We start from the raw sequence: 10,887 nt of genomic DNA, 5'->3' as shown, positions 1-10,887 counted from the left end.
TTTCATTAAAGTTATAAAAGTATTATACTAACTTTCATCAAATTATCTTAAAATTAAGCTTGAACCAACATAAAATAACATATACCGGCCCCACCCCACATTAATTTTAAAAAGCCCCACTTCAAGCCGCCTCGCATCTGACCCGCCTCACACAACCTTAAATATGCCCCACCCCACATAGCCTTAAACCCAACCCCGCCCTGCTTCCAACCCGTTCGACACAACCTTAAACCTGCCCCGCCTACATAGCCTTAAACCCAATTCCGCCCTGCATTCGACCCGCCCCACAGAATCTTAAATCCACACCGCTCCGCATCTGCCTTGCCCCATTGTCATCCCTACCTATCACTCAAAATCGCTCAAATCTCTCAATTTCCTCTAAATCAAGATATTCATCTTTTCATGGTAAGCACTGAATTAGTAAGATTCTCATTAATCAAACTTATCCATTTACGGTAAATTCTTAATCAGTAAGATAGTCATAAATCAAGCTTTTCCATTTACAGTGAAGACATTGTAAATGGAGAAGCTTGATTTGTAAGAAACTCATTGATTAAGTATTTGTGAGAATCTGCATATTACTTAAAAGGGAAAAGGGTCTCATATATCCCTCAACTTTATCATTTAGAACTGATATATCTCTTGTTATGAATGTGACTCATATATACCCCTATTATAAACAAATGACTCACATATACCCTTTTCCTCCAAAGGAAATGGAAAAAAAACTTAATCTAACTTTTTATTATTTTTTTCTAAAAAATATAATCTCATATGAGTAAATTTAATCCTCGTCAAACATATTCTTTTTGATTTTTTTCCCGATGACTTTAGAATTATTATTTTGATAATCAAATTTATTTATGTTTCACTAATATCCTTGTAAAACATTGTAGATGACCAAAATTTTTCTTTGAATACAAAAATCAAACTACAATATAGACAAAAAAAATAGTTTAATTTTTTTCCCTTTAAACTAAGGAATGAAAGAAAAAAATAAAATAAGAATAAGAAACTCAAATAATTATAACAAAAGAAGTCAAAAAATAATTTATGTATGAAAAAAATTAAAATATACCTTAAACATTGATAGAAGAATCATATATACCCCTAAATAATTTTTAAACAAAATTAAAAGTAATAAATATAAATATAAAACTAATGTTTTTAACTTTCGTTAAATAAAGGGTATATGCGAGCCATTTTATAATGACAGGGGTATATGTGAGTCGTTTGTATAACGGTAAGGATATATATGAACCACCTTCATAATGAGGGGTATATCAGCTCCAAATGACAAAGTTGATGGGTATATCAGACCTTTTTTCCAACTTAAAATCTTAATTATTGGTTCATTCTGTAATTGCAAGCATACTCTAACTTGAATGTATCAATTGCCTAGACTTGCTGAAATACTTTTTCTTTTGAATGTGTATTGTCTAAACTTGCAAGAAAATTGATTGTTACTTTTATGATTATTACTTTCGTGCCAAATGCTGAAAAAATCATATGATTTATATGAAAATTTTCTTATCGCATATATATATCGAAAATTGAACCGTTAAGTATTATAAATCGAGTAACCAAAAATCGATAAAAATATCTTATTGGTTTGATTATCTGTTGATATATATTTACAAATCGAAAATCAATAAACTAAATCAATAACATATAAAATCGAATCAAAACGATCGATGCACACCGACTGACAACTAATAAATATACCTCTGATCATCGTCGTTTAAAAAATAATATACAAAAAAGAATTTAAAAAAATGAGACGTGGTCATTGTAAAACCCTCTACGTGGAAGTTGTATGCAACGCAATCCCAATTTCCTACTATAAATACCTTCACCTTCCTATTCATCAATTTTCACTAATAACTCTTCATTCAATTTTAGGGACCAATTTTATTTTATATACCGATCAACTCAAAGAGAAAAAAAATAGCATAAAACCAAAAATCAAACTTACACGAATTTTTTAGTTATAAAAAAAATGGGTTTCTAAGAAATAGTGTTGTATAAATAGATTTGTGTATAAAGGGATCATTTCGTAAAAAATGGGTCAGGCATTTCGTCGAGCAACTGGAAGGATCGGAAGTTCTACTGTCGATGCGGCGAAGAAACCTATCGACCGGAGAATCCCGCCGGTGAATAGAACTCCTGCCGATAATGTTGGTCCAGTTGCCGGTATGTCCTTTGCAGTTTCTAATTCATTTATTCGATCTTTTGCAATTTAGGAACTTAGGTCTTATTCATGCCGCAGCTAGTTTAAATTTCTTGCATTGCACAAAGATAACTTACTCTGTGCAAATAAATTTACTTTTTATAAACTGCTACAGTGCAATCTCAACTTTCGATAGCAAAAAATGGCACCCCAGGTGTAGAATAGGATCAATGAAGCGGGAACCATGAGTTCTCAGGTTCAAATCTAATGGAGGTAAAAATACAAGATGATATCTCTCCATTCAACCCAAAGGAGAGAGTAACCCATATCTGTGTTGGTGGAAGGTAGCAGGTATCCGTGGAATTAATTGAGGTGAGCACAAGGGGTCTGGATACGGCGTTTATCAAAAATATACTATCATTTTAATAACTACGGATGAAAAAATGTTTGTTTCCAAAAAGTAGAGTCATTCTTCTTTGGATGAAGGTAGTACATTACATTGCTGGGAAATTATTGAGTTAGGAACTGAAACTGAAGGGAAGACCTGAGACTAATTGGAGGGACAGTGCAGTGTAAGATTGTTGATCAATTTCACTGCTATGACCTCAAGTACAAATATAGACAATTCTAAGTTAGTTCAGGCTATCTATATGAGTCTTCAGTATCATTTTTGTTTCTTTTGAACCGGTTCATCTCGTGATCATAAATTTAGTAGTTTTACGCTTGCCTTCAACGTACCACAAGTTTATGAAACACTACCATAAAAAGGAAATATTGGAATAATCAATATGTGGTTGGTTGTACCTCAACTTTAGTTTCCATTAGAACGATATCTGCAAAAGCTGAGTTTGTTGCATGCTTTGTTTGTTGAAATTAGGTTCTAGACCTAACTCACACCCCAAAAGCTAGCTCAAAGGGAGGAAGATTGTCCAAGTCATCTCATTAACCACCTATGTGTGCGCTTAGCATCTGGTGCGTGACAATTTTGATTTTTGGGGGCCCCAACATCGGGTGAGAGGGTCCTGCTCTGAAACCATGTGAGAAGTATATGGGAAAAAATATTATTGAATTGTGTATCTAAATTTTACATTGAGACCATATTTATAGACACTACATTAGAATCCTTTTCCGACTAGGAATCCTATTCTTATTCTTATTCCTATTCCTATTTTAAGTAGGAAATACTTATTGTATTCTAACACTCCCCCTTAAGCTGGTGCATACAAATCATATGTACCTAACTTGTACAAATGTAATTAATACGAGGACCTATTGGGGACTTGGCGAAGATATCTGCAAGCTGATCATTTGACTTCACGAATTTTGTAACAATATCTCCTGAGAGTATTTTTTCTTTGACAAAGTGACAGTCAATCTCAATGTGCTTAGTCCTTTCATGGAACACTGATTTTGATGCTTTATGAAAAGCCGCTTGATTATCACATGCGAGTTCCATCTGATCAATTTTGCCAAATTTTAGTTCTCCCGGTAACTGTTTGATTCAAACTAGCTCACAAGTTGCTATCGCCATTGCTCGATATTCTGATTCCGCACTAGATTAAGCAGCCACATTCTGTTTCTTATTCTTCCTCGACACCAAATTATCTCCTACTAAAACACAATATCCGGATGTCGAACGTCTGTCAGAGGGTGATCTTGCCCAATCAGCGTTTGTATATCCAATGATATGCTCATGGCCTTGATCATCAAAGAGTAGTCCTTTCCCAGGAGCTGACTTTATATATCGCAGAATACGAACCACTGCTTCCTAATGACTTTGATAAGGGGAAGTCATAAACTTACTTACAACACTCACAGGAAAAGAGATGTCAGGTCTAGTCACTGTGATATAATTCAACTTTCCAACGAGCCTTCTATACTTTTCAGGATTACTAAGTGGCTCCCCCCTGTCCTGGAAGGAGTTTAACATTGGAATCCATAGGAGTGTCAATAGGTCTACATCCCATCGTTCCTGTCTCCTCAAGAATGTCTAAGGCATACTTGCGTTGGGAAATAACTAAACCTGAACTAGATTGAGCAACCTCAATACCTAGAAAATACTTCAATCTGCGAAGGTTTTTAGTCTGGAAATGCTTAAAGAGATGTTGCTTCAAATCAGTGATACCATCTTTATCATTACCGATGATATCAATATCATCAATGTAAACAACCAAATAGATACATCGACTTTGTGCAGAATGTCGATAAAACACCGAGTGATCAGCTCCATTATGAGTCATGCCAAATTGCTGAAGTACTGTGCTGAACTTCCCAAACCAAGCTTGAGAAGATTGTTTCAGACTATAGAGTGACCTACACAATCGACATACAAGGCTACTAGACTCCCCCTGAGCAACAAAACCAGGTGGTTGCTCCATATAGACTTCTTCCTCAAGATCACCATGCAGAAAAGCATTCTTAATGTCCAACTGATGAAGAGGCCAATGACGAACGGCAACCATAGATAGAAAAAGGCATACGAATGCTATTTTAGCCACAGGAGCAGAAGTGTCAATATAATCTAGCCCAAATATCTGAGTATACCTTTTGGCAACAAGGCGAGCCTTAAGTTGATTAACCTGACCGTCTGGGCCAATTTTGACTGTGTAAACCCAACGACAACCAACTGTAGATTTACCTGCAGGAAGGGAGACAAACTCCCAAGTACCACTTTTATGCAAAGCAGACATCTCATCAACCATAGCCTGTCTCCATCCAGAATGAGAAAGTGTCTCACCTGTAGTTTTAGGGATGGAAATAGAGGACAAAGACGACATAAAGGCATAATGGGGTGATGATAGACGATGATAACTTAAGAAGGTATAATGTGGGTTAGTATTTCGAGTGGATCATATACCTTTTTGAAGTGCAAGTGGTTGGCTAGGAGGAGGCAAGTTCGTAGTAGCAGTAGGGTCTGGCGCATGACATGAATCATTTGGGACTAGGGCTGGACGTGGACGGCAATGATAAGTTATTAGTGGTGGCACTACAACTGGAGATGTAGAAGTAACCGTAGATTCTTCAAAGGTTGGCACATGTAAAACTTGAGGTATGGGTAAGGCCATAGATATATCAGTATGATCAGAAGATGTATAATAAGGCTGAGACTCAAAAAATGTCACATCAGCGGACATAAGGTGTCGATGAAGATCAGGTGAATAACAACGATACCCTTTTTAAACCCTAGAGTAACCAAGAAAGACACATTTGAGGGCATTTGGGGCTAAATTATGAACAAAGCATGTGCTCCCAAAGACACGAGGGGGATAGAGATGTGACTGAGGAAACAATATGGAATGTGGAACCTGATTTTGAATAAAAGAAGAGGACATTCTGTTAATTAAATAACAAGATGAAAGGACTGCATCGCCCCAAAAACGCAGCAGAACGTGGGATTTAATGAGGAGAGTGCGAGCAGTCTCTATGAGATGCCTATTCTTTCTTTAAATGACACCATTTTGTTGAGGAGTGTATGGACAAGTTTGGTGAATAATTCCGTGGTGAGACATAAATTTTTGAAACTAGGATGATAAGTATTCTAAGGCATTATTACTACGAAAAGTACGAATAGAAACACCAGACTCATTTTGTATTTCAGCAAAGAAACCTTTGAATATAGAAAATAACTCAGAACGATCTTTCATTGAGAAAACCCAAGTGCATCTCGAATAATCATCAATGAAACTAACAAAATAACGAAATTCTAAGGTGGAACTAACTCTACTAGGACCCCAAATATCATAATGAACTAATGAAAAAATAGACTCTGAATGACACTCAGTACTACGTGAAAATGTAGCACGAGTGTGCTTCCCAAGTTGACACGACTCACAATCTAATGTGGATAATCTAGACAAACTAGACACCATTTTTTGCAGTTTGGATAGACTTGGATGTCTCAAACGTTTGTGAATTAGATCTGGAGAATCTGTAATGGAGCATGCTGTTAGGGAATTAGAAGAGGTAAGATACTAAAGGCCTTGTGATTCATGCCTTGTTCGAATCGTTTGTCCTGTAATGCGGCCCTGCATGAGAAAAAATCATAAAAAAAGTTATGCTATAATGTAGGGATTTTGTCAAACGACTAACATATGTTAGATTAAAAGGAGAACCAGGGACATAAAGAACAGAGTCTAGGGTGACAGAAGATACGAGTTTGGCTTTTCCAACCTCTTTTGGTTTTGTTTTGATCCCAACGGCTAAAGTAATAGCTGGAACAGATTGTGAATAAACAATATCAGACAAAAGTGATTTATTACCAGAGATATGATCAGAAGTACCTTAGTTTATGACCCATGATCCAAGAGTGCTAGACTGTGACACACAAGTAAAAGAATCACCCGCAACAGAAACATGAGGTTGTGCAACCGAAACTACTTGTGGAGACGTTTGTTTATTTGCACGATATCAAAGGAACTCTATATATTCCTTTAGAACAACAAGATCATAACTGGGTGGTGGACCATGCAAAATATTAACATATATCACGAGTGTGTTCAGGTTTATGACAATGACTACACCTGAATCGAGGTTTTCCAAAACGTTCTCTCCCTCGTCTATTCTCCAGAGACTGGTATGTAAGTCGGAAACTGCCGGAAGTGCTACACTAGTCTGAAAATATTGGAAGCTGCCAGAATCTGCCCCCTAAATTCTGATTTCGCCGAAATCTTGTCGGAAACGGCCTGAAAATCACCGGAACCCTAATTCCGGTGATCGGATCTAGAGAAAACTGGTCTGGTTCTGGTCGACTGGGCGACCCAACCTTTAAAAATTCTCGAAAAAAGTGACCGGAGAACCACTCATGCGCCGGCGCGTGAACAGATCTCGCCGGAAAATTCCCACCTCTGACCAGCGCATGGAGGCGTGTGGAGGGGTATTTTCCGGTGGGTCTGGTTGGGGTTTGGTCGCCTGAGCTTCCCGAGCCTCGTGACGGTGTTGTCTTTTGGACAACACCTTCAGAACAAAAGATGATGCAAATCAGTCCCACCATCGTGACTGGAATTTGACACCGGTGACTTGAAGTTCTCACCAATGCTTTGATACCATGTTAAAATTAGGTCTTAGGCCTAACTCACACCCAAAAGCTAGCTCAAAGGGAGGAGGATTGCCCAAGCCTTATAAGGAGTCCACCCATCTCATTAACCACCTAAGTGGGACTTTTGTCATTCTTTAACATTGTTAATAACACGTATTGAATCAAACTACCATTTTGAAGGTGAATATGACATTGAAAGAATATGGAAGTAGGAGGAGGAAATATTTCTCATTAAAGAAGTCAATGTTCTTATCAAATTCTTTTGCTCGTTTGTTGATTCAGTTGTAGTTTTCTCAAGAGCATAACTAGTGCATCATTATCAATCAAATCAGTTGACTGTACATCTATACCAAAATGGTTGGGGTCATTTATATTAGGGATAGGTGTTCGGTTCTTCGGTTTAGTAATTCAATTGTGTGTACGGAATGCCAAACCAAACCGATTCGGTTTGGTTCATTTGGTTTTTCATATTTGTTATTTTTTTTGGTATGAGCATAATAAGTGGGCTATTTTTCTGCTTGTAAAATGGATTACTTTTTTAATTAGAAATGTCTTATGTGAACTCAAGACACGTAGAACAATTATTGGTTGTCTACTGTCTTCCTTTCAGCCGCTCTCTCTTTAGTAATTTAAAGAATTGTGAAGATGTACATACTTTAAAGATATGGGAACAGTCTCCTTACTAGATGAATGGCTTTTGTGGTTGAACACCTTGGCATGAATCCGAACTGGTTCTCAAAAATAGACACACCCCTCCTCCTCACCCTCATCTTCACCACCCTCTCAACTTCCATGGTGTGACTTAGCAGCTTTATACCCCTGTAGTTGTTAAAATTCTGAATGTCACCCTTGTCCTTGTATGACGGAGCCATTATACTCCACCTCCATTCTTTGGGCATTTTGGCCATTCTAAAAACGACATTAAACAACTCAATCAGCCCCTCCAAACCTGTCTTGCCTGCACTCTTCCAAGATACCACTGAGTGTTTTTTTTTGTCTGCTAGGATTCGAACTGAGGTTCAGACCCACTTCTTGACCACTAGGCCATAATTTATCATAATCTGACTGCAAACTTATTGCGAGCCTCTGCATTTATCCTGTTTGGGATGTGCAAGGCTCACATAGGGCAGTGACATTTGGAGCTTGATTCTTTCAATAAATAATCCTGTGCATTCGGTTAGGATAGGTAGAACTGGTATGTAGCTAGAATGGTATTTACTACTTTGTGTATGCATGTGTGCTCAGGATCACAATTCACAGGTCAATCGTACTGAGTTGCTGTGTGAGTAGTTGAACTATATTTATGTCAGTTTTATGCTTTCTTGTGTGATCTCTCAATGCAAGCTGTGTGAACAACTTAAGTCCACATTTGGGTTTTGTCAAGTTCTTTTGCTTTTGTTCGAAGATAACAATCAGGGAGAAACAGATCTTAAGCCACCACAGAATCTTTCATCCTTTCCATTTATAGTTAGTATTGCAATATTATGTGTTTGTACTTGTGAAATGGGAACAAATATCTAAATACAATTTCGGACATATAAATTGATATTAATCCAACTTATTGCAAATTAAATCAAATTTTAGTCTCCATCAGCCAAATGGGTCTATAAATTTGAGATAGACTGAGTTCTAATCACATTGCACAACAAACTGGGAGAGTCTTGCATTAAACATTGATGGCATCCATTTAGGTGTCTTTTTTTGCTCCGAGAACGGTTAATGCCTTTCTCTTGTTTACTTTTCTATCTTCCCAGGAAAACAACTTGCTTCAATATTTCAATTGCAAGAGTGTTTGTAGAACTTCATAAATACTAACATGATAAGTGACTATTTGGTTTTGCTTCTTTAGAGAGCAGCCCAAAGGTTTCTATTAAAAACACTGTGGAAGAGAAAGATCCCAAGTTCGATGCAATGCTTAGTCAAATGGTCGGTAGAATTCAAGCCAAGCCTGGTGGAAAGCTAGAGATGGGTGAGGTAAGTTTAATTTGTTTACATAACTTTCACATTGGACGTGTGCGCCATGGACTCTGCAACTTTTGAGACACTCATAGATTATTTCTTAAATTAGTCAATCACTATTTCAACTTTTGCGTAAAGCTTCACCTTCTTTAAAGACGGAAGGTATGAGAGTGATCTAGAGGGGCCAGTGTTGTCTGCCCTTGAAGAAAGTATATTCTGAATTTCTTTTGCCATCTTACTGTCCTGGTTTAACTAAATTTGGCCAGATGATTCCCTCACCCTACCCCACATACAGCACCCTCTATATATCTAGAAGTTGTAAACACTCCCATGAAATTTCTCTTCTTTTTCTTTAACTCCTTTCCTCAATCACATCTTTATGTGCAAGTAAGGAGTAGTGTAAAATGTGCAAGTCAGGAGTTTTAATTAGTACTTAACTCATATCAATTCTTTTTCCTTTATGGGGGGACGAAAAACACGAGGCAATGAAATAATAACATGATATTTTCCAGGCCTCGAGAATTCAGCTTACACTAATCTGTTGAAATTTGGCAATCCTATAGAAGTCTTTTTAAGTCTTAAGTTGTTGGAGCCTTAAACTGATGTATGATCTGCGCACTTCATGCTCCTATATGTGACTCTTCTGATGACGGTCAAGCTTCTGAGAAAATAATGTCATACATTGTAGTTAAACTATTCTTATCGCCTGTCAGATATTCTTCCCTTCATAGAAGGTTTAATCTCAACAATGGGGCTCCCTCTTGGGTGCAAATAAAATAGAGATCTTAAGTTATCCGGCTCTAAATTTTGCTGTCTGATTAAATGCTCCAGTTTATGTAGATTCGGACATAGTAATAGGTACAAGAACACATGTATCATTAATAATTAGTTGTTAACTCATGCCTACTGTGACAGGCAACAGTGGTGGAGAGGTATGATAGACCCTTGCCTAAGCTAAGGAATACAACTTCAGAGTCTAGCAGATATGAGGAAAGGCCTGCTCCTACAGGTACGCTGAATGTGGCACAGATAAAAGAAATTCTTCTCCTGCATCAAGGCAGATCCGATGATCATCAAGGGCCTATGGACATCAATGGAATTTGTGAGCGGTTTAGAATTGATGCTGCCCAGGTTCAGAGGATTCTGCAGTTTGTATCTTTGCCTCCGGAAGACACTAGTAAAAAGAGGAACACATAAGTGTATCATATTTTATAGTCATTGATATCTCAAAGAAATGAGTGAGTTCACACTTCCCCTGAGGTGGTTCCCTTTATGCATCAATTTTGCAGCTGTAAGTGGTCTGTTGTAATAATGACCTATAATCATGGTCCTGGAGAGAAAATGAATACACTAAACTGATCGTAATGATGTTTGTTGCACTAGAGAGAGCCTTTTGTTTCCATATTCGAGAAGCTTACAATAGGTCCTTGTGGTCGGGCCCTTCTGGGACCCTGCGTATAGCGGATATGCGGGAGCGTAAATGCAAACTGGCCTTTTGCTTAATTCTACAGACAACCTGACTTGATGATTCCTTGATTTATAATTTCATAGAGCTCCCTTCAGAGTAACCCCTTTGTGGCTTAAGATATTACACTTGTGTTTCTCTTATTTTAGTTTTTCGTAAGGATTCTCTTTACCTATTTATTATTGAATAAAATTTTTATAATATGACTAATTTGCCCTCTGTAATATAGTTTTTATTCAATTAATTTTGTAAAGATTT

The 10,887-nt window shown here is 37.3% G+C and overlaps 1 protein-coding gene across 1 annotated transcript; it reads left to right on the top strand.

Moving 5' to 3' along the window:
* Window positions 1-1,788: 1,788 nt before the first annotated feature.
* LOC101250046 (uncharacterized) lies at window positions 1,789-10,839 on the top strand. The gene is made up of 3 exons (XM_004229179.4): window positions 1,789-2,193; window positions 9,055-9,179; window positions 10,080-10,839. Exons 1-3 carry the CDS (start codon window positions 2,064-2,066, stop codon window positions 10,359-10,361), a joined length of 537 nt encoding a protein of 178 aa, XP_004229227.1. The 5' UTR covers window positions 1,789-2,063; the 3' UTR covers window positions 10,362-10,839.
* Window positions 10,840-10,887: the final 48 nt, after the last annotated feature.

The sequence above is a fragment of the Solanum lycopersicum genome, chromosome 1 (genome assembly GCF_036512215.1).
Source record: "Solanum lycopersicum chromosome 1, SLM_r2.1".
In the NCBI taxonomy this organism is placed as follows: domain Eukaryota; kingdom Viridiplantae; phylum Streptophyta; class Magnoliopsida; order Solanales; family Solanaceae; genus Solanum; species Solanum lycopersicum.
The sequence above is the reverse complement of the archived record's forward strand: the minus strand, read 5'-3'. Positions and strand labels throughout refer to the sequence as shown.